Source organism: Myxocyprinus asiaticus, chromosome 34, assembly GCF_019703515.2.
Source record: "Myxocyprinus asiaticus isolate MX2 ecotype Aquarium Trade chromosome 34, UBuf_Myxa_2, whole genome shotgun sequence".
NCBI classification, from domain to species: Eukaryota; Metazoa; Chordata; class Actinopteri; order Cypriniformes; family Catostomidae; genus Myxocyprinus; species Myxocyprinus asiaticus.
Genome location: NC_059377.1, coordinates 32,098,749 through 32,123,573, shown reverse-complemented (window position 1 = coordinate 32,123,573; position 24,825 = coordinate 32,098,749). Strand labels below are relative to the sequence as shown.

At 38.0% G+C, this 24,825-nt stretch overlaps 1 protein-coding gene and 1 long non-coding RNA gene across 3 annotated transcripts in view; both read right to left on the bottom strand.

Annotated features, from left to right (window-relative positions):
- Window positions 1-2,347: 2,347 nt before the first annotated feature.
- Window positions 2,348-8,850, bottom strand: LOC127424907 (uncharacterized). Of its 2 annotated transcripts, none has more exons than XR_007894540.1 (3): window positions 8,717-8,850; window positions 4,786-4,936; window positions 2,348-3,667 (listed from the first exon to the last, which is right to left on the bottom strand). It is a non-coding gene; the product is annotated as an uncharacterized LOC127424907 (long non-coding RNA). The 2 variants fall into 2 exon arrangements; XR_007894539.1 differs by lacking the exon at window positions 8,717-8,850 and adding an exon at window positions 8,079-8,144.
- A 6,705-nt stretch (window positions 8,851-15,555) lies between these two features.
- The window catches only part of LOC127424977 (potassium voltage-gated channel subfamily H member 8-like), an 84,340-nt gene continuing 75,070 nt past the window's right edge, over window positions 15,556-24,825 (bottom strand). Inside the window, exon 16 of the mRNA XM_051670550.1 lies at window positions 15,556-16,071. Coding sequence (XP_051526510.1) covers window positions 15,556-16,071 — 516 coding nt within the window. The remainder of the gene's footprint in view (window positions 16,072-24,825) is intronic.

The following is a 24,825-nucleotide window of genomic DNA, read 5'->3' as shown; positions in this document are numbered from 1 at the left end:
CGTGTTTTTCTCCCACCTCCCGCGAGAAAATTCCCGGCCAAATTACCTACTGTTTTTTGACAAACAAAATAAAATTGTGGTAATTTAATTACCATCCGAATCCACATCTCTAAGTTTATAATTTAAAAGCCGTTTTGGAAATCCTTTTTGACCACTGCTAAGTGCCGTATGTTTGCGCTGCGCGTGGTAACAGCCCTGGCGGTAATGCACAGCTGTGAAAGTTGGACGATTGTGTAACAGACATTTTTGAAATAATTAACAATAATAAAATTTCGTCACCGCTCCACCACAGTGAGTGGGAACTCTTAAGTAGAAGGGAAAGAAAAATGAGAGCCAGATCACATAAACATTTGAAATAGTCCATTAGTATGGCAGCATTGTAATAAAATTGTAATATATCACATTTTAATGTAGAAACGTGTACTAAATACATTTATACATAGGCATGACTACTCGTTTATACGGGTTGATTAGTCCCAGAAAAGCTGCCGGGTTAATGTCTATCTTATTTAAAAGGTTTAATTTCCACCTCCACTTTTTAAACACTGACAGATCATTCCAAATGATGTCCATCATTTTTATAGATAAAACACAAAAACATTTTTTTACCATAGTTCCTCAAATTTCATGGGTGAGTTTTACCACAGAGGAGCCATGAAACGTCACCCTGAGAAACATTTGCTGTCCGAATAGGGCTTTTGACTAAAACGGGCAACCTTCTGTCTGTTCCTCCTCCGTTTAACCTTTCACGACCACCTCTCAGAGACAACCTTGTAATTCGTGATATCTCTACAAAGCTGATATCTCTAAACTTAGCCATTTAAATGTGCTTGATAATGGCTTTTTATACACAGTGAGTGTCTCGAGTCTACCCCAAGAAGCATGAAAAGGAAAGTGATGACATAAGACAACCTCGCATTCTGTGCCACGGGTAAAAAAAAATCTCAACCAAAAACTCTTCAGCAAAGACGGCAACAACGGCAGTGATGATGCAGGAGCCAATTTAGCTCTCCCGCTGAAGCCCTTGAGTAAGGGAAGGGAAGAGTGAGGGATGATTGACGACCAAAGCACAGAGCGAGCGCCGGTTTTACGCTCACAAAGCAATTTCTGCACTGCCAGAGACCACACGAGCTGAGTATATAAAAGTGTCTCACTGTGGTGTAATGTAGAAGGGCTGCGTGAAGATGTAGTCAGTTTTTAGGCATCACAGGATAAGACTTAAGATCAGCAAGCAGGTTATTTCACACTACTCACGATTCATCACGAATGCTTACAGCGATGGAAAACATGCGTTATTCAACTTTTCATATAGGTTCAAGGGTGTTATCTATTGTTGAATGAAAAGTCAATGTTTTGGATTGTGTACTTGTTGTGGAATAAAGTTATTTACAGTTTAAGTAGATGACATGAAATACTTCTGAGAAGTTGGCATGCACTGCTACAACCATTTTAAACAGCATGTATATTATAACACAATTCTTTTATAATTATTAAGCATGTAGCTTTTACGACCTCAAATTATGTACTTTTAAAAACTCATGAACTTGTGAAGTCGAAAAGATGATTAAAATAGTGAGCTGGGGTTGTTCACACCAACTTATTTTTGCATCGGTCTGCACTGTTTTTCAGTTGTAATTCTATAAACATGTGCTCAGTGTTGGGTGTAATGCATTACTAAGTAATTAATTACTGTAATTAAATTACTTTTTCATTGAAAAAAGTAAAGTAAGGGATTACTCTTAATTTTTTCAGTAATTTATTTACCGTTATGTCTGATTTAATTGCGTTAAATACTGTACAGAATATTGAACAATTCTATTTAAAACAATAGTAAATTTAAAATAGAAATGTAACGTTTAATGTTAAAATATATGTTTTTTTAATTTAACGCTGCCCCCTTAAATTTTTTGGCCAGTTCATGAATAATTTATTTGATTGAATTAAAACAGTCTATCCTTATATTTTTCATCTGGTCGAGGTTGATAAGGGTTTTAGAAAGGAATTGGTAATAAGTAATGCAATTACTTTTCAGATAGAGTACACTGTAGACGATGTAATTAGTAGTTATTAATTAATTACGTTTTTAGAGTAACTTACCCAACACTGGGTCATCTTTGACCATTGTGTAGCATTGCTGTTTTTTCAGCGTTTTGCGCAGGAACTCCACTTTTTTAGACGCCATGCCAAGTTAAGGCTAAAAAATACTCTATGCAAGTATGTGAATGTTGATGCTTCTAGCTAAGAAAAGCTAGATTTCGTGCATTGTTGCGTTCCAATGGGTCAGACCACAATTCATAACACAATGTAAGTATGCGTTGCATTCTCAGCGTTGCCACAAGAGGTGCTATAGCAGATGTTAGTGTGAATTGTCTGCTTCTGCTGTGTTTTTTCTTTCAAGCTAACTACTGTCATGGTGGAGCAACAGTTTGAAGAGAATATTGCTGAGCAAATAAATTAAAGTCAATATATTTAAAGCAACTTACCTGAATAATAACACATCAACTTTAATGGCACAGACTTTTGAAGGTAAGTCTATCGCCTCCTAGAGTACTGAGGTTTGTTCCCGCCACAGTAATGCAAGAGCACACGATAAGCATGTTCAAATGGGCCACGTGTTGGCCAGGTGTTCGCATCTGCGTACTTGCGTAAAGTATGTTTCTTGCCTTAATAAGACCTCAAGAGGATCATCAGAGACTCTAGCCACCCGAGCCATGGGCTGTTCTCACTGCCACCATCAGGCAGGCGATATCGCAGCATCAGGACCCGCACCAGCCGACTCCATGACAGCTTCTTCCCCCAAGCAATCAGACTTTTGAACTCTTGATCTCCTATGATCAAAATACATCAGCACTGCACTTTATTACTCTCACTCTTATATCTCACACCGGACTGTCATAAATTATATTATTATTATATATATTCTCTCTTAACAAGTTACTATCAACCGACAGCCTGAATGTCAATACAGTACAATACAGCCAACTGTACATTCTATATATACTACTATATATACTTTTTTTTTTTATTGAATAATGTTTATCTATATTGTGCATATTGTATACTGTACAGTGTATGTTATTATTTGTATATTGTTGTGTGTAATTATGTGTATATTAGACTTTAAATTGTGTTGTGTTAATTTGATGTTATTGTAAATTGGTATATGTCTCATCACTGTCACGACTGAATTTCACACACCATTGCACTTGTGTATATGGCTGTGTGACAATAAATGTGATTTGATTTGATATGTGTACATTTTAATCTATAATCTTGATACTGATTAAAATCCATGTCCACGGCCACTCTCTGCATCAACTATACCATATTAAAGGCTATAAAAAAGTCTCTATATATTAATGTTTATGGTGACTCTATTAGCTATAAGGACCATTGCAATTCATCTCTCCATATATCAAAGATTGGATCAGCTGGACCATTGATGGGTGGATTCAATTGCCGTCAGCTCTGAACAATGAGACCATGGGCTCAATTTGACAGCTTTGTGGAAACACAGGCAGTTTAAGCAGCCGGCGAGCCATGGGAGAATCACTTGTGCTGCTGAAGCCCATTGATCTTCTCCTGCGTAACAGGCTCCAGATCATCTCCCTCCTGATGAGTGTGCGAGAAGCTCTCCAGAGAAACACGTTGAGCCATTTATCATCACCTGCGACATCAATGCATACACGTGAATGCCACCACTTACAAAATCATTCATAAACATGTACTTACTATATATAGTACAGCACATATTTTAAAGCTGCTGTAGGTGACTTTTTTGGAATACCAAGCATAAAATGTCACTACCTGACAGGTATCACTGAAAAAGGTGTCCTGAGAAATAACCCCTGACACAGTAGATCTCAAATCTCATAGGTCTTCAAACTGGTGTGTTGCTTGTGGTTACGCACAAAAGAAACAAAAACAAAGATCGCCTGGTGCGTCAAGTTTGAAAATATGTACAAAATTTTCATTGAATAATGGCCTAAATGTTGGTCTGTTCCACACACAAAGCTATCATATGGCTTCAGAAGACTAGGAATATGGCGCACAAGTATTATGGACTATTTTTATAATGCTTTTGCAGTCTAGTCAAAATATGCTTTCACCTGAGATTCTTCAAAATATATTATTTTGTGTTCCATGAAAGAAAGAAATTCATATGTGGTTTAGAACTACACAAGCATTAGTAAATAGTGACAGAATTTTAATTTTTAGGTTAACTACTGTATTCCTTTAGAATTCACTTAAACAGAATTACGGTTGTTATTTAAAGCCTTTGTTAATAGTGAAATTACACTTTCTACATTATGGAAAATATTGACATGACAGTTTTGTCATAACTGTCAATTTCATGAGCAGTAGGAGTTTTGACCTTGCTTCAAATGCATGAATGAGTAAATCTGATAGTGTGTCCCCCTGAGATGGCTCTGTATGAACTCCACTGAACTACTTATTCTGTATGTGCGTGTGCTCATTTAAATGGAAAAGCTGTATTGTACACATAAATGGATGGGTGAAGTGATGAATAGCCACTGTATTTGGGTCAGGGCTATCAGAAAACATTGAATAGTGTTATTGTTCACATCAGAACACACACACACACACACACTGTTTATATACACAGGAAATCAGTCACTTGTTAGCAGAGGTTTTCACAGACATATTCAATCTTTCCCTGGATCTGTCTCTGATTCCCTATTGCTTCAAGAAACCCATCATTGTCCCAGTCCCCAAAAAATATATAATTTCCTGTTTGAATGAATACCGTCCAGTAGCACTAACCTCCATCATCATGAAGTGCTTTGAGCGGATAGTCAGAACACATATATGCTCCACTCTCCCTGCCTCCATGGACCCTTTTCAGTTTGCATATTGCTCTAACAGGTCAACAGATGATGCCATTGCCTTGGCATTACACACCGCCTTGAGCCATCTGGAAAAGAGGAAATCATACATGAGAATGCTGTTGATAGACTATTCCTCGGCATTCAGTACCATCATCCCGTTAATGCTCATCACCAAGCTGCGGGCCCTGGGGATGGACAGTCACCTTTGTAACTAGATCCTGGACTTTTTGACAGAGAGACCACAGATGGTGAGAATAGGAAGCTTCACTTCCTCCACTCTCAACCTCAGCACTGGGGCCCCACAGGGATGCGTGCTTAGTCCCTTACTGTATTCATTGTTTACATATGATTGTGTGGCAAAGCATGACACAAACGCCATCTTGAAGTTTGTAGACGACACCACCATCATAGGCCTCATCACTGATGGGGATGAAACGGCCTACAGAGAGGAAGTCACAGGTCTAGCCGAGTGGTGTGGTGACAACAATCTCTCCCTAAACATCAGTATAACCAAGGAGATGGTGGTGGAATACAGGAAGGTGCAGATGGTAGGCCATGAACCCCTTTACATCAACGCAACAGAGTAGAGGTTGAGCGTGTCACTAGCTTCGAGTTTCTTAGGGTTCACATCTTAGATGATCTTTCTTGGTCCCTCCACTCAGACACTGTTGTCAAGGTAGCCCGCCAGCGCCTTTACTTCCTGCGGAGACTCAAAAAGTTCAGCATGGCCTCTGGAATCCTCACCAACTTCTATCAATGCACCATTGAGAGCATCCTGTGTGGTTGCATTACAGCTTGATATGGCAACTGCTCTGCTTGAGATCGCAAAAATCTTCAGAGAGTTGTGAGATCAGCAGAGCTCATTATAGGCACAAAACTCCCATCCCTTAAGGATACCTACATGAGGAGGTGTCTGAGGAAGGCACAGAAAATAATCAAAGATCACTTCCACCCAGCACACACGTTATTCAGGACACTTCCTTCAGGCAGGCGCTTCAGAAGCATTCAAGCTCGGACTAACAGACTTAAAAACAGTTTTTACCCTCAGGCCATAAGACTCCTTAACAATCAATAGGCTTCTTCTCTAACATTCATCACTATGGTACAGATCTATAGATAAACTGCATACATCAGTTATGATATCATACACTTGTATATTATATTTAGGCTGCACTTTGTACTGTTATTATGGATGTTGTTTTATGTTGTTTGAATATTGCACTTGACACAGATATATTTCTGTTATTAAGTCATTCCTGCCCTAGTTTATTCAATTTTGCTGTTGCACTACATTTCTTGTTGTGCTGAGATAATAAGTGTTGCATGTTTATGTTAGCAGAGAGTCTCCCTCAAGAATTTCAATGCCCGGTTCTTACCTTGTGTAATCTGTGCAAATGACATTAAAAATAACTTTGAACTTTTGAACTTTGTAGAGAAACACTATGGAGCCAATCAAAAGTTCCACCTACTGTCAGTGTAACCAGTATTCGTTTCTCTCATCTAACCAAAAAAATCTTTCTGGCTCAGCTTTTTCCTATTTATTTTCATTGCTGTCTACATCTCAGCTCCCCCCTTTCCACCCCCACCCTGTCTCTAATAATCCTGTCCACTGTTTTTGTCTGTAGTTCAGGTACAGACTGTGACCAAGATAATGGCTGCACAAACTGTGAAACGTCATACTTGGACGAAGAAGATCCTGTGTAGTAAAAGTATAATTCAATATAGATGAAACGCATAAGATAATGAGACACAAAGATACCTCACATGCTATTTTACATCAACTTCAGGACATTGTTCAAGACCCCGTGAAATGACTTGACGAATTATGTTTACTCTTCTGTGCTGACACTGTAAATAGTAATAGTTATCTCAAATTGTAAAAAAAAAATAAAATAAAATAGTTTACTCAACTTAAGCTTAATTTTTTACTGTTCTTACTAGTTTTAATTAAGTCACTGATCCTCTCTAAATCCTAAAGTTGTCATTAATAAAAACATTTAAGTCCTAATTAAACAGTACTTGAAATGTCACATGTTGGAATCATAACTCAAATATATATATATTCTTTAAACTTTGGCTTTGAGTACTACTAACTAAAAATTATCAAGTATAAAATTGCGTCTGTGTGAAATACCCACAAGCCCTTGCACCTGAATAAATTATGTATGTTTGGTACTAAGAAGTACTGAGGAGAATCTAATGTGCCATATCGCTAACTGAGATTCCCATCATAATTTCCCTTATACTGTATAACACGTGCTATAACTCAATTTAAATATTAAAAAAAACAACAAAAAAAAACAATGATACTTTAATCCCAGATGAGTTAAATTTACTTGTAACTAGTTAAATGTTACTTTAAAAATTAAGTTCAGTTTAATTGTGCCAAATAAGTATAAACATACAAATCGATTGCCTTAAAAAAATCTAAGGTCAACTAATTAGATTTTACAGTGTATATTCCCATTTCCTATTTCGTATTGCAAAAGTTCTAACCATGATGCTATAAATGCAAAAACTGATACATTTTCTTCCAAATCCAAGATTTTGCATAGAAGTCCATATTTTAGCAGCGTCAACGCTCGAGGGGGACGTCCATTCAGTGTGTTTACACAAAAAAAATCACATTCTGTATGAACAGCCCCTAACTTGTCTGTACGCGCATGTGCATTTTTTACATTTAATTACATTAAATAAATGTAGCCTAACTTATATTAAATATATATATCAAAATATTTCTAATTATATTAATTATAAACATTAATTATAATAATTATTTTTTAATTAATTACAAAACCCGAACCTATACCTAAATATGAGCTGAATGTGCTTTGTTAAGTACCATCACCATTAGGTCGGGTAGCAGACCTCTAAACCAGCTGTGACAGGACATTTTGCATCGGGTAGGCCAGCCCACTGTGAATTCCCATTAGTCTAAATTCCAATCCTCAAAACAATCCATTGAATATCAGATATCTTCAGATTGTCTGTAATATGTCACATCACACAGCAATTTTGAACAGACAAAGCACTTTGCGAGCGCTTGGCCACTGCTATGCCAATGCGCGGTCCAGTTGAACATGCTAAACGTGCGCTCTTGCGTTACCGTGGCGGGAACAAATCTCAGCACTCAAAGGTGCGATAGAGTTACCTTCAAACATCTGTGCCATTAAACTGGATATGTTATTATTCTGGTAAGTTGCTATAAATATATTGACTTTAACTTACTTGCTCAGCAATATTCTCTTCAAAGTGTTGCTCCGCCATGACAGTAGTTGAATTGAAAGAGAAAACTCACCACAGAAGTGAACAGTTAACACTAATCTTGCTAAAGCGCCCCTTGCGGCAGCATTGAGAATGCTACGCGTAGTTGCGTTAAATTATGAACTGCGGTCTGACACATTTTAGAACACAAAGATGCATGAAATCTAGCTTGCACTGCAAGATGTGTCTGCGTTCATGTACTTGCATAGAGTATACTGCCTATACATTCGGCACGATGCGACGAGACTTACACATCCAGTGAAGACAGCATCATTGATTATAATGGGAGCGATCTGCTTGTGTCGCGTTGCGCTACTCACGTCTGGTGTAGACAGGGTGTTAGGGGAGGAACATTTTCATTTTAGACAGCATTTTTTTGGACTAGCTTTTGTAAACACTCCTGAGTGCAAGATGAGTCATACATTTTCATAAACAGACAAAGACATAAAATTTCAAATACATATAATTTTACTAACATTTAGGACTACACAGGCATATTGATGGCCTCAAAACTAACAAGATATGAACTAAAATAAAATAATAATAATAATAAAACTTGACTTCATGGTGTCTTTAAGAAGGTTTGTGTCTAAAATTCTCACCATTCTTGCAATGATAGCCTCAAACTCCCGTCATTTACTTTCATCATCAGTCTAACCTCTTTCTTGTTTCTTGCATCATGCATTCAGCTCTCAAACACGTTCCTTTTTCTGTAATTTCTCTCTTATCTCTGCCTCACTCCCTCTGCATTTCTCTTCTCCTCTCAGACCGACCTTACCTCAGCTCTTTTCCATTTGTTTCACTTTACAGTTGTTCCAGTAACCATGGAGACTTGTCAACACGTAGTCTTCTCCTCAGATGAAGCGCAGCCGTGGCGACAAAAAGGCACACACTGGTGCCGTCTGGCATGCGTGTGAAGCTTCAATCTCTGTCGCTTCCATTCAACACATCTATCACACACTCAGCCAGAGTCACAAAACACAACAAGGACATGCATGGTGACAAGTGTACACATACAAACAGAAACACATGCTCTAGTCATGACTGTATCACATAAAAAATAATAATTTTCTTAATTTGCATTTTCTTCTCGTTTCCAGTAAAAAGTCGAAACACTTTTGAAACAAGATAAATGAACTTAGAAGCAAAATTGTGTAGTCAGATTAACCATCATTTAAACACAGAGACAAATAGACAGACAGACAGACAGACAGACAGATAGACAGATAGATAGAGTTCGGTCTATGTTTAAGGATTTTGGGAAAACGCTCATAAGTCTAAAGTGTAGAACAGAATGTTGGCTTTTTCAAGCCAAGATAATAAATGTTTTTCCCTACCCCATTGGAAAATAGTTATTTTCTAGTTTTAAGTAAAAATCTAACAAACTTTAGGGGTGAGGTTTATGTTTAAAAATGGGAAAAAATCCCAGTGGGTTTAAAATAACCAAACCTAATTCAATTATATGAAAGCAAGTCTTAATATCTTACGCTGTTTTGCTTCTCAAGTAAATGTATCTTGCTGTAAGGTTATTGAGATATTTTACTGGTAAACAAGACAAAAATACAGATTAAGGAAGTAATTTTTTGCAGTGCACAGTACATAGTCAGCAACATATAGTGCATGTAGAACAAGTCTATGTTTCATGTCAGCTTATCAGCTTCTGTTCAACATTACATTTGAAAAAGTGGCAGAACCACTCATTTCAACATTACATCAGTATCTCCGATGATATAAACAGTATACTGTATGTCTGGTGTAGAACAACAGAAGTAAACATGCACAATACACCTGCATTAATCCAATATCAGTAGTCATTTATTTGCATTACAGGTTTTTCCTCTAATAATATAATGTGATTACATTCCCAGTAGTAATGGAGAGATGATATTTCCTCAAAGCCATTGAGAGCTGCATTGAGATTCATTGTTGCACTGGAGTATGAGTAATTCCTCCAGTATCCTAACATATTGCATCCAATCTCAGAATAGTCTTTTCATGAATCCAGAAGCATCCCTCTGTTTTTGGAGGTACAAAAATACACCTTTTGAGATACATTCATAGAAATATAAAAATGTAAACCCCCATGCTCAAGCTTGGCATACTGCCTTCCTGTGACTGGCAGAGGGTTGGTGTTCTGTAAGAAGGGGAAAGAAGAGACAGTCTCTCTACAATTGTGGGAGGAAAAAAAACTTTCTGAATTAAGGGAATGAAGGAAATGAACACGTTTGGGGGCAGGCTCAGCTGATATTTTATATAATAGACGTACTTTTAAACAGTTACAAAAATGGCATGATATCACACCTGAAATATTAATTAAATATGTATTGGCTATATCAGTCACTCTTTGTCATGGCAAGTAAATATAAAGCCTGACATGCAGTTTACCTATAATGGAAAAAAAGAGAGAGATGTATGAAACAAAACAGAATGCTAAAATTAGATTTATGCCATTAACGGGATAGTTCAGCAAAAAAAATAAAAACATTCTGTCATCACTGAGTGTGTCATGTTGTTCTAAATCTCCACACTAATACATTTTTGTTTGAATATGCATAAATTTCGCTATGTTTTCGCCTCTCAACCACACTAGAACGGCATTTGGCTCCACTGAAATCCAGGTTTTTCGAGAATGATCTCCATTGCAGCATATTTTGGAAAACGATGATGTTAGGAAAACAGATACAGAGTGCAACATTCTTGTTACGGAAATAAATATTTATTCATTAAAATATTCATTTTTTCCATAGATGAATTGATTTTCAACGATAAATTATAAACCTTTAAAGACAGATCTACCTTGAGATCTGGGGTTGTTCATCAATGGTATATGCTTCCGTTAAAGCCATCCGTCTGCGTTATTTCAACTTCATTGTTAATAATCGTGTTTGATGGCAGAATTCATGTTAAACAACTACATTACCCATGGTCCTGCAGAGAAAGCTTGACCAATCAGAGAATCGCGGCCAAACATGCTCTCAAATCATGATTCTGGAGCAACCTTCTGCTCCCTTGATGCAGTGTGAATGACGTGAATCAAGTCAGTAGGCTTGTTTGAGATGCCAAACGCCTCGCCTTGAAAGAACTGAAAAGAAGATTGGACGGCTGCTGTCAGGGGAGGAGTGAAATACGTGTTGTCAAGTCGGACAATTCTCGTGGTGGATCAGATACCTTCTAGATCAAAGGCAGATATCGCGGGATTCACGTTCATGTGCTCTTGCTGATAAAGTGTATCTAATTTAAATTCTGTTGCTTTAAAATTAAAATAAATATGATGAAAAAGTGTTCCCGTATCTGTTATTTAATTTTTATTTTTATTTTAATAAAAACACGCATATCCCATAGAGAGATCGAACTGTCTGAGTGTTGGGAATATTCACATATAATTTATACACATAAAACATTATATTAGAGATAAAAAATCACAATTGTTTTTTTTTAGAAGAGAACGAAACATCATGGTTGTTTAATCCAACGAGCATTAAGCTGTGTCGTCAGTAAGTCATTTCCCATCATGCTTGCAGTTTGAGCAGCTGGAAAAATCCAACTACGCAGCCTGACTGCTACAACTGCGTGTGCCTCACTCTCACGATACATTTTTGGCATACGTCACCATGACATCACAGCAAGTCGGACAGATTTCTAACCGGCATGCAACTGCCGCTGATCACCAGTGATTGGTTCTGCACAGAACTTGCTCATCTCAAACGAGCCTAGTGTCTCTTCACCCTTAAACAACTTGCTATTTGTACATATCAAAATATTTTTCACTAAATGTAAAATATTTTGTTTTTATACTTATAATCAACAACCTAAAATCAATAGTTTTAGATTTTCCCATCATTTTTTATTTAATGGTATCATTCGCAATGCTTCATGGGATTGTAGTCTGTGCCCTCATGAAAGATGGTAAGTACACAGCCTTGTCCCTTTGTTTTTGTCTGATTTTCAGATACATTTTTTGCCTCAAAACAAAGTTTGTGGTGTTGTGATTCACCTCGGAGCTGGTTTGTTTGGTTCATGGCTTACAACTCTTGTGTGGATGTGGCCTCATACGACATTCTTTCTTATGAGGAACGAAAATTTTAAAAGAATGTTCACACTGCTCTTTTCCATTCTTATTCAAATCTCATTTGCATTTTCGCATATTCAGACTTGGTTCATTGCATTTGGTTATGCAACACTTGAGAGCCAATGCCGTTTGGTGTCATTGGTCCTGACTTTCCAAGTGCTAAATTTGAGATTTGAGAGCTACAGTGGATATTTTCAATGAATAATGACTTAAATTTCAGTCTGTGCATCACACAAAGATCTTGTATGGCTTTAGTAGATTTGGTATATAATGCATGAGTCACATGGTATGCTTTTATGGTGCTTTTTGTCATTTTTGGAGCTTAACAGCCTTGGATCAATATATGTATGTGATGAGAGAGCTGCATGAAGATTCTTCAAAATGTCTTCTTTCGTGTTCCACACAAGAAAGAACATCAAACATGTTTGGAACAACATGAGGGTGATACAATTTTGACAGAAGTTTTATTTATGGGTGAACTATTCCTTTAAAATGAGTCATTAAGCAAGGTTAGGGGGTGAAAACAGTAATAGGAGTGTGCAATATGTTCCCAGATTAAGACTGGGGAAATAAGAGGAAAGTCTGAAGAGAGAAAGAGACAGAATGAGTGAGAGAAAGAAAAGAGAGAGCAACCGGCAAAGCAGAAAGACCATGTCTGCACCAGGGAGAGAATAATGACAGCAGGGGCCACTTGGCCATCGGCAACCAATCCCCCAAGACCAGTCCTAAAGAGCAAGCAAACAGAAGCCCCCCTTCCCCATGTCAATTCAGCTTCAACCAATAATAAACGTCCCCCATTGAACATATCGCTCTTGCCCCAGTTCCCATTTCTTTAAAAACCTCTGCCACATATACCCCTTCAATACTTCGCTACAGTATATCAACCCCCTCCAAACACACTCGCACACACATTCAAATTCATGCACTCATACATACAGTGTACACACATTGTGTAAGACTTGTCCCTGCTGTTCATCCTTCTTGCCCTGAGGGGCAAGCAGAGGAGAAAAAAGAGACAGAGACAGAGAGGGACTCTCGGTGTCAAAATGACCTTCATGCTTCTACGTGTCTACTGCACAACCCTACATGGCATCTCTACAACCTACAGTAAGGGTAAACTCTCCACCCTTTTCTGAAGACATGCAATTAAAATAACAAAGAGAAAGAAACTAAAGGGACATCTCTGATTTCTGAAAGCTTCCGGTGTTGCTATCACCTAAACATTCATGGTTAATATGTGTTAAAACATAAAGGAAACAATCAATCGGTCTTGATGAAGTTTATGGGTACAGTGTTGATAAGGGCTTAAAGGTGAAGAAGCAAAGTAGACATTAGTGGTAGATCAAAATGGTCGACTTGTTACCCAACAACTGACAACACTGTAAAATGTTTTGTCAGGTAACCTAAAAACAAAATTTCATGCAGTAATACCTAAATGCACTGTTTTATGCAAATCAATGTAATATGCAACCTGGTCTCATAGAATCACATTACTATACCTACATTTTGCAAAATGATTTTTTCATCATTCGTTGTACGTATCATGGCAGTTTCCTGGTAAAATGAACACTTGAGGCGCTAAAACAATGACCTTTATTCCCTTTCACACAAATCATGACTTAAACAGCAGATAATCAGTTAATAAACACTAAATTTTCACCCTGTTTTTTAATGTTTGCATTACATAAACAACTACATTTACAAGCATGTTTAAGAGCGTTCAAATTGTGTGGGAGCTCTACTGAGAGTTGCACTTGCAATGCAAAGTCCGGAAAAGCACGCAAGTCGAGATGTGAGTCGAGAGTGTCATACAGGCAACACAAAATGACGTAGTTGCTTCAGCAATTACGTTTTTCATTACACATTTGCTTTTTATGACACTGTTGGTTAGGTTTGGGTTTAGGGTAGGGAGGTAGATTTTGTTGATTTTAAACTCGATAGCGCATTAACCTTATCAACCTCATCTGTTTAGGAGAAATTGTATCTCAATTTTAGCGCCACACAGTGGACATTTCACCTTACGATACATAACAGTCACATACTTTTAATCCAATCAAGCTGGTAATATGACTGAATCAACCTGACAATATTTGGTTACACTAATGAAAGTCCTTTTAAAGAGTCAGATCAGGTCGCAATTGTTACAATATCTCAAGCTACTTGAGAGGGTTTTAGCATACTGACTGCATGCTGTGCTTTAACATGCTAAAAATGTAAAGTAACTGTTAGACTACCAGCACTTTAAAACTGTATCTGAGAAGTTGTGTCTCTAAATTCATTCTCTTTAAAACACCACTGCAACAGTCATCAAAGCACCACTTTTGTAACAAATTCACCACCTTCAACAATACATTTCAAGACAATTACTGTCACACTTCAAATCACCTGTTGTGAGAAATGTTCCCGTTATTATGCCTCTTTTTTTTTTTTTTTTTTTTTTTTTTTTTGAGAGGACTATGATAGTTTTGTACAATTAAAGGTTATTTAGTTATTTAGTCGATTATTGCCTTTTGAATAACTGTCAGTTATCCTATTGAAGGGCTTAGCATTTGAATATCCTTAAGAAACATGTATTTTCAGTGTCTGGTAGACATGACCCTAAACCAGCTCAAATATACAGTGCTTCTTTAAATTACTACTTAACCTAAAAATTCATTAACTTACCCTCATGTTTTTCCAAACCCAATTGACTTTCTTTCATCCATGGAACAAAAAAGGAGATGTTAGGAAGAATGTTAGCCTCAGTCACCATTTACTTTCATTGTATGGATAAAAAGAAACAAAATAAATAAAAAGTGAATGGTGACACAAATCTGTAAGTCCTAACATTCTGCTAAACATCTCCTTTTGTGTTCCACAGAAGAAAGAAAGTCATATGTCTGGGAGACCAGCTACGACCAGTGAACCTGCTTCGGCTGCTTTTTTCAGTAGAGAGAAGATTTTATTCTTAGTAACTTTTCTTCATAACACTATTTAGGTGTCAATGGTCAGGATAAATTAAGGTTTAGTAAAATAGTTGAGGGATTTGATGTTTGATTTATTATTAACAGTACAGACACGTAGGACAGATGCAGTATATGAAATGTGGTCTAGGTCACCAACTGTATGTTGTAATAAGTTGGTTAGGTTCTTTTGGAAACTCTGCTGTGGAAACACAAACTAGCTGTTCCTGATTAGAGATATCCCTTTAGTTTCTAACATTGAAAGACATGCCTTTAGAGAGATTATCTTATAAAGCGATATGGTAAACACATATATCTTCATAGGAACCATAGCTCCATGGCTTGTGCACCACTTATCTTATCAGTCTAGTCCTGAGTCCAGGTTCACACACAGATTCCACTGGAACTTGTCCATTTGAAAGGTTGATTGCTACAAACCCAGAGACCTGAGATCCTCTCCTCCTAATGATGGCTGTCCAGCTCTGGGTAATGTTCCAGGGGTGTGTGAAAAGTGTAGGAGATGTGCTGGAAGAGTTGTCTCCAGGCTCTGACAACGGGTCCGAGCCACTGTGCTGTGGGGAGAAAGGGCAAGTAGGGGCTCTTTGGATCTGTCTGTATGGTGGAACGTGGAAAGCGTGACAGGAAAAGAACCAGTTGGCGAACCTGTAGAAGTTGTAGGGCAGACCAGCTGCAGTTCCTGTGGTCTGGGTGGATGGGATGCAAGTCCACCTGGATGTTTTCCAGGGTGCATTGGCACAGGAAAGGCTGGGATGTTCCAAGATAAACCCTGACCCTGGAGGGGAACAGGAGGAGAGGGATGTTCTGAGGTAAAAGTAGATGTACAGACACCTGGTGTTTTAGGAGAGGCCATCATGGATTCAATGAGAAAGGCAAGACTCCGCATGACTCGTCCTAGCTCGGCCATCTCCCGTCCCAGTGAGTTCACCTGCAACAAATATAACCACAGTCAGTGACTTTCTTTTAATAGCGTCACCAACTGGAACTGCACAAATGATTGTTTTCTAACTGGTTTCCCAAACATTCTCCCCATCTGGTTGGGACGAACTGATACAGTAGTCCCGCCCCATACTCATGTCATTGTTTAAGCCAATGTTGCTGTGTCGGGCTGGTTAGGATGCTCAAACAAACAGATCAATGTTTTAAGCAGAATGGCTGCCTCAGTCACCAATCACTTTCCTTGTATGCAAAAAAAAAAAAAAAGACATTTCAATTAATGTGACTGAAGATGTCATTCTGCCTAACTTCTTCTTTGGGTTCCACAGAAGACAGAAAGTCATACAGGTTTAGAACAACATGAGGGTGAGTAAACAATGGCAAAATTATCATTTTGGTGGGAATTTTCCCTTTAAGCTTGGATAAGAGAATGTAAACATTTGGAACTTTTCTAATTTAGAACATTAAGAATTTAAACTTTTTGTATTTTGAACTTTTTTTGTACTTAAAATTTTTAAATTTAAACAAAAAATTACACACCAGCTTTAATAAAGATCTATAATTTTAACATTACAAAACAGGAAACAAGCTGAAATCATTGCTGTTTTGACAATGGCAAATTACACTGTGAATGCCAGTCTGATATAAGAAGAAAGTAAGTTGTCAGGCACTAAGAGATATTTTTTGTTTGTCATTAGTTATTATAAGTATGTTTAATGAATTCATTAGATAATTTATGAGAATCCCTGTAATTAAAAGGTGATGTATAATCTTGATTTCTATTTGGCCTATTGGTCTATTTCTAATTAAAAGATGATTAAAATTAATCCAACACAAAAAAAAAAAAAAAAAATAATAATTGTTTAGTGATTTGGTAAAAGTGATGTCACACTAGGATTAAAAATATTCTGTTGTTTTGCAATACTTGGTGTTTACTGCCTACACACAATAATCAGACAATATTTACTGATTTTTAAAAAAATTTTTTTTTAGTTAGATCTAATTTTATGGCACAGTTTATGAAAGATATACATGATATATAACATTTACAAACTGTATAGTGGCTTATTAACACAATGTGTGTCATGCTTGGACAACATTCTTTACTCTAAACATTTATATTATTTTTTACAGTATATGAAAGACTTCTGAAGCAATTTAAAAAAGGGTACAACATCCAAAAATAGTAAGAAAACATATTATCATATTAACCACAGCAACAGAACAGTATATAATACAATGGACTGTCCCACTGCACCCACCCATCTGTCTCCTGTTAGAGCCAGTGCTGCTTTCAGGTAAAACTTATTTTTTACTAAAAAATAAGTTTTAGGGTATTATAAATAGGGTATTATTGTTGGTTGTTAACTTATTGATTTTTAGTTATTTCTGGATTCTCTCTAAAGGATGATCATTACATCCAAGAGCCCAATTTAACTGAGATCCAAAATAACTCAATGACTTTGTTTACTGTGCAACCATGTATCTATTTTTTATTTCTGCCCTCTGTGCACTGTACATCTACATTGTGTTCACAGTTAACACAGAGTGTTAATATTTGTGATGGCCCAGAAAATAGCACAGATGATCCAAGCTCAGATGGACACAGATTTGGCAGCCACCCTCAGAATCATGCCAGCAACTGATAATACCAAATAATGAGTGTAATTGTGTAATGATCCATAAATGCCATCAGAGCCAGCAAGGTACAAGAAAACAGCTTCAGACGGGAAGCGACAACAGGAAGAGAGCCCTCATCCTCCTGGTGGACCGAACCAAGTATGGATTACAACAAAATCCAGCTGAGAGGCCGGCTGTCAAGAATATGTAAAGGAAGATACAAGAGATTGAGTGTGTGAGTGAGAGACAGAGATAAGAGAGAGAAAAAATGGGCATCAGGGCGCCCCTCTAACAACTTTACCTGTCAAAAACCTCATGTCAAAGATTTGGATTAGTGGTTTGGATTGCCCTTTTATCCCTCTCCAGCTTTCACTGCAACACAAAACATCTGTTGGAGGTGATTTCCCACAGGTGTCAATCCTTCCCATTCTTCCTCTCCCAGCTTCGCTCTCCACAGACATCGCTTGGCAATGCCCACATCACCACATACCCCCATCGCCCGACTCAGGCCGGGGAGCCATCCGGCCTGTCACTTACTCCCACCCCCCATTTCTGGAAAGAAAAGCCACAACAGCCATCTGCCATCTGGACCACCTCGAACTTTAAAGGCTGGAGAGCTAGATACCAACGTTGGTATACTTCATGTGATGGAGCCACTGGAGCGGGGTGTGGTCCGAACAGAGGGTGAAAGCATGCCCCAACAGATCATACCGAAGGGTGAGGACCACCCACTTGATGGCCAAACACTCCTTCTCCACTGTGCTGTACTTAATCTCCCTCAGTAAGAATATACAACTAATGTACAGCACAGTTTTGCTTTCTCTCCTATGTCTGATAACTAAAAGAATTAATACATTTATTATTTCTTGGGAAGTAATTTGTGTTTGGCTCCGTGACTTCACAATGGGGAAAAAGACATACATTTTAAGTCTTCAATTTGGCGTCACGATCACATGATCAGCGTCTTCAGGCATCTGTCTCAGAACAATCAGGTAATACTTTTTTGATAATTTTGAACAAGTCTGCCTGATAATAGTCAGTGATGAGAACTGCTGTAAAGAACTGTGTTATCAATTAATACCAGTTGGTGTTGCCGAGAATTAGTAGATGTCAGACATAGCTAAATTTAAGATTAATTTAAGTTGATCTGGCTAATTTAAGTTGATCTGATCAGTGCAACTTTAAAATATTTTAATTAAACTGGGAAATTGACCTCTGGAGAAAAGGAGGCCATTAAGCTGTGAGAGAAGGTGAGGTCATGACCAGGAGACCAGAAAGGGTCAATCTAGTTGGAAAAACTAGGATTTTCTTGATCATAGCAATTCATTTAGTTTTAATATACAGAGTTGCACTGATTTGAGAAACAAGAAAAGAGGAAAAACCCATTGAGTTGAACCAATTTTTTCCCCATTCTCTGACTGAGACATCTGGGTTTCATTTAGAGTAGGGAAATGCACAGCCTCACACACACATCCCAGTTGCAAAATGGTTGAGTCTACGCAAAACAATGGTTATTGTTCAGGACGGAAGCCAACAACAGAAAGGAATAATAAGTGCCATGATGATATCTGGCAGAAATACTGTATCAAGCACACAGAGAAGGGGTTATGGGCCTTGGCTGACATTAAAAGTTATTATGGAAAGACACAGCATCTAAGGATGAACACCAGGAGAGATGGATTGTCTGTGATTTTAGTTAAACAAATTGGACAGCATCTGCAGAACTGTGAGACTGACAAATTACAATGTGAGGTCAAGGCAGAGAAGGCAAAAGTTTGAGCTCTAGCTGAACAATTGCAAAATGAAATGAAGGACAAAGAGAGACTGTTGAAGGAAAATGAAGTTGTTGAATTGGCTTTCAAAAGAACTGGAATCGAAAGTCTGTTTTGGATTAAAGATCCTTTTCACAACAGTGACATTGATTAAGCAAAAAGATGTTGAATCGCCAGATAAATATGCCCTTAATAAATGGAACGCCTATGAAGGATGGGCTCTTTGCGCTAAAACAGTGCCTGACAGAGATGATATACAGTTCACTGACACACTTGTGGATGGATTTGGCCCAAGATATCAACATGCCTTATTACTGGGGGTCAGTCAAGGAAAAACATTTGTCCAAATAATGCAATGGGCAGGTCGTCTAGAAATGGCAATGAAATCAGATAAAGGAAAAGGAAAAAAGCCAAACTGAAAGGAAATGGCGGCAGTTCAATTCAGTGTGGTCACAGACAGAAAATTGAAGGTCTGTGGCAACTGTGGGGAAGTGTGGCCTTTACAGAAGGGATTGTTGGGCGAAAGGAGGAGAAGCCGAGGGTAATGGCCCACCAGTCAAACAGTTTCCTGTCAAGAACGATGACCAACACCCTCAAGAGAAGATATGGACTGAGGCACAAGTTCGTCAGCTCATTGAGATCATACGTCCACAATAGGAATCAGTGGCCCCAGTATGAGAAAGACAAGATACAATTGCCTTTTTGTTCCCCCATTAATAGGGGGCCATCTTTCTTATACATTCATCATTTTATTCTCTGCCATTTTACCGCAAGCTTTGGGTTTTTCCGCTTTTCTACTGTTTCAACTGTGTGTATTTTACAGCATGCACCTGTTTTCTCTCTTTTTTCTTTTCTTTTTTCCCCCACTTGTCTACATCTCGCATCTCGAATGTGTGGATTCATTTTCTCCAATGTGTTTTACACGGATTATTACATCAATCTCAAACCACTGCTGATTAGGAACCACATTGATCTCAAACCCTCACCGCTCAAGAACAACCATAACAACATATAATTGCGGTAAGTCATGGCATCATCTCATGATATTTCTTCCTGCATTGCATGCCACATGTTTACTATAGCTTCTTCCAACAGCAGTGAGGGATTCACATGTGATAAATGTAAGGAATTAGTCAGGCTGACGGAAAAGTTTAATGAGTTAAAGACACGCGTCCGAATGCTAGTGGAGGTCAGTGAGAAAGAGAAGCTGGTAGACATTGTTTTGGATGCGGGTAGCACAGCAAGCAACACACACACTTTCGGTTCCGGCTGTGGAGCCCCCGCAGCAGGGCATTTGGGTGACGTCTCAGTGGCATACTTGCTCAGCAAAGTGACAGCATACTTGCTCAGCAAAGTGACACCACTCTCCCATTCCTATTAGGATTTCCAATCGATTCTCCCCACTCAGTGATGCACCCACTAAGAATCATGTTGAAAGAGCCTTAATAATTGGTGTTTCTATTGTAAGGAATGTGGAAATAGAGACTCCAGCCACCATTGTTAAATGCATTTCCGGGGCTCGAGCGTCTGTCATCAGATCAAATTTACAAGTGCTGGTGTTGGGCCTCATGTATTCAGATAGAATACAAAGGCAGGCCTAACACAGTCGTAAAAACCTAACTCAAGCCACCACCTTCCAAGTCGTAAATCTTACTGATAAAAATCGCGCGAAAATCAAACAAAGGGAGTCCAAAACAGACTACAAATCCATGAAGCCTTGCTCACTAAAGGATCGAACTGTCAACTCCTATTGGATGAGGCACACAACAGAACGTCACCTCAAACCATGACATCATCAGGAGTTGAAATACCTCTGAAATGCTTTCGTGAGTTGCTTCCAGCGACTTTGTTTGCAGCGTGTGGACGCAGCTCTTCGCTGCTCTCATGTGCAACCTCGTGGCACAAGGAAGTAACGTCCGACTTGAAACTGTGGCCATACAATCTCCATCTCACTGGACGAGTTGAGATTACTGTGTTCAACCGAACAGTCTAACGGATCCGAAGGAGACCGCCGAGCAATTCGCATCTTCATCCGTTTGCCTACAGAAGTGAAGAGATTAAAGATTTCTCTTCCATCTTCAATCAAGTCGACATTTCTGAGTTCTCCGCCAGCCCGCCGAGAATCAACAGCCGTACCGCCCACCGACAGAGCGAGGAAACGGCCTCCCATCATCACCCGAGCCTCAAGGAACCGGGTCAGAGTTAAAGGAGGAAAACACATTCTACCTGTGTCCTCATGCGATTCAAGTAAGAGGTTTACGTCTGGGCAGAGGTTTTTGCTTGTATAGTTTACGGAACGCCATGTCCGCTCATTATTAATACTCAGGGTATTAATTATCACGAATTTGTTTTGCTGTATTGTGGTCCAATCAAATTGGATTGTTGTGCAATTTCACCATCGCGGGTGAGACGGCAACTGAGTTCATCCATTAAAGAGTCAAATAATGCAGGACTTTTACGAGCCGTCCACCTTATTGCTCTGAGTGATAAACACAGCTGCTTTCTCTCCCACTATCACGAAATCGGCTTTAGGGCTGTCACTTAATCATCTCTCTCTCTCACTCTCTCGTACTAACCACACACACACACACACACACCTTATGTGCTATAGGATTATTTTCATTTCCATATCTAATCATATCACTGTTTAGTTTGTAGTTGTAAGTCAGAAGTTTATTGACTGAATTGTATGAATTATTAATTGATATTACTGCATAAATAAACTTTGTTTATATTACAAAGAGAAGTGTTTTGGTTTGTTTTGCATACGCCTGTGTCATGCTGACGGGATGTCAGTGCTCGGATTCAAACCTTCATTCATTGTTTTTTTTCCCGAAAATCTATATTCTTCGGATGTCGATTTTCCTAAGAAAACAATCTAATATTGAGACTGTTTTACTATCTGGTTATTAGTCCCTAATTCCAGGGTGGTGCCCCGTCAATGTTAATCCATATTAATATTCTTTTGATTTTTGATAATTATCTTTGATTGTTGAATTTGAATGATCAATAAGCTAGTGTTAATTTCAATGTTTCATCGATGTTAACAATTAATGATTATCTTTGATAATTGTTGATTTAAAGGATTAAAAAAGCTAACATTGATTCTCATCAATGTTCTATTGATTTTAATCATTAATAATTATCTTTGATAATTATTAATTATTGCTAATAACCAAACTTGCTCCTAAACGTAGCACACTACATTTACTGGAGCCCCATATGAGGTTTTAATGAGTTAGATTCAATTGATTAATTTAAATATTAATTAATAACTACAGAAATAATTATTAATTATTTCTGATAGTAACACTGATCTAAACAACCAGTAAAGCCCTACACTGGCTAATGCTAAACGTAGATTTTCTAAAATTGTTATTCATTTCAGCACTAACGATGTCCGGCTTTCACTAAAGTCGGAGATCACTAAAGATAATGTTAAAGAGGTGTGTGAACTTGCAAAAATGATGTCAGACACTGTAATATGCTCTGGCCCCCTCCCTGCTCATCGTTGTGACGAGGTTTATAGTAGATCAGTCTCACTGAACGGCTGGATGTCTGAGTGGTGTCTGGAGAATAGCACTGGATTTATAGACAGTTGGAAGAGTTTTTGGGGTAGACCTGACCTGCTAAAGGGAGACGGACTCCATCCATCCAGGGAAGGTGCCGCTCTCCTCTCTAGTAATTTGGCTCATAGTCTTAAAAGTGATAGTATTTGACTAACTGGGGCCCAGGTCAGGAAGCAGACAAACTGCTTAATCCGAACATCTGCTAGCTGCCTTGAGACATCACACAGGTCACACATAAAATACAGCACATAAAGACTGTATCTCCTAGATACAGAGACTGTGTCTGTTCCCCAAATTACCAAACACAAAACTCTCACTATATTGTTTAGAAAAAATCTGATTAAGGTCAAACTTTAAAAACAAAAACAAAAAAATAATTATAAAGTTATATAAAGTTAGGGCTACTAAACATTAGATCTCTTTCAACCAAAGCACTAATTGTAAATGAAATGATTACAGATCATAGTTTGGATGTGCTCTGTTTAACTGAGACCTGGCTTAAACTAGATTAATATATTAGTTTAAATGAATCTACTCCCCCAGGTTATTGTTATAAACATGAGCCTCATCTCAAGGGTCAAGGAGGAGGTGTTGCTACAATTTACAGTGAAGTTTTTGGTATTACTCAGAGGACAGAATAAAAGTTTAAGTATTTTGAACTAATAATGCTTAATGTGACACCGTCAGATATAAATAAAAAATCTCTGTTGTCTTTTGTCATTGTGCTGCCTTCAACACGATAGATCACGACATTCTCTTGAATAAGCTGGAGAATTATGTTGGCATTAGTGGACTTGCATTAGCATGGTTTAGGTCCTATTTATCAGACTGCTGCCACTTTGTATGTGTAAACGAGGAATTGTCAAATCAAACAAAAGTTAAGTATGGAGTGCCACAGCGATCAGTTCTAGGGTCTCTGCTTTTCTCCTTATATATGCTTCCCCTGGGAGTTATTATCAGGAATCATGGAATAAGTTTCCATTGTTATGCCAATGATACTCAACTTTATATTTCTTCTAAACCAAACGAAAATTCACAATTCTCCAAATCAGCAGAGTGTATCAATGAAATCAAAGATTGGATGGCCAGAAATTTCCTTCTACTCAATTCCAACAAAATAGAGGTACTAATTATTGGACCAAAACCTCTAAAAATAAGCCGCTAAAATACAATTTGACTCTCGATGGATGTACTGTTACGTCATCTTCTACAGTGAAGAACTTAGGTGTTATATTTGATACCAATCTGTCCTTTGAAAATCTAATTTCCAGTGTTTGTAGAACAGCATTATTCCACCTCAGAAATATTGCTAAGTTATGACACATGCTCTCTGTTGCTGATGCCGAAAAACTAATTCATGCATTCATGACCTCAAGACTAGATTATTGCAGTGCATTACTGGGAGGATGTCCAGCAAGTTCAATAAATAAACTTCAATTGGTTCAAATTGCATCTGCAAGAGATCTGACTAGAACCAAGAAATATGATCATATTAGCCCCATTTTATCATCATTACATTGGCTACCAGTTAAATTTAAAAAAAATTAAAATTCTGTTAACTACATACAAAGCTTTGAATGGTCTAGCTCCACAATACTTAAGTGACCTTCTGACACGTTATATTCCATCACGTTCATTACAATCACAAAATTCTGGCTTGTTAATAGTTCCTAGAATATCAAATTCCACAAAAGGAGGTAGATCCTTTTCCTATTTGGCTCCTTAACTATGGAATAGTCTCCCTAACACTGTTTGGGATGCAGACACACACACTCACTCAGTTTA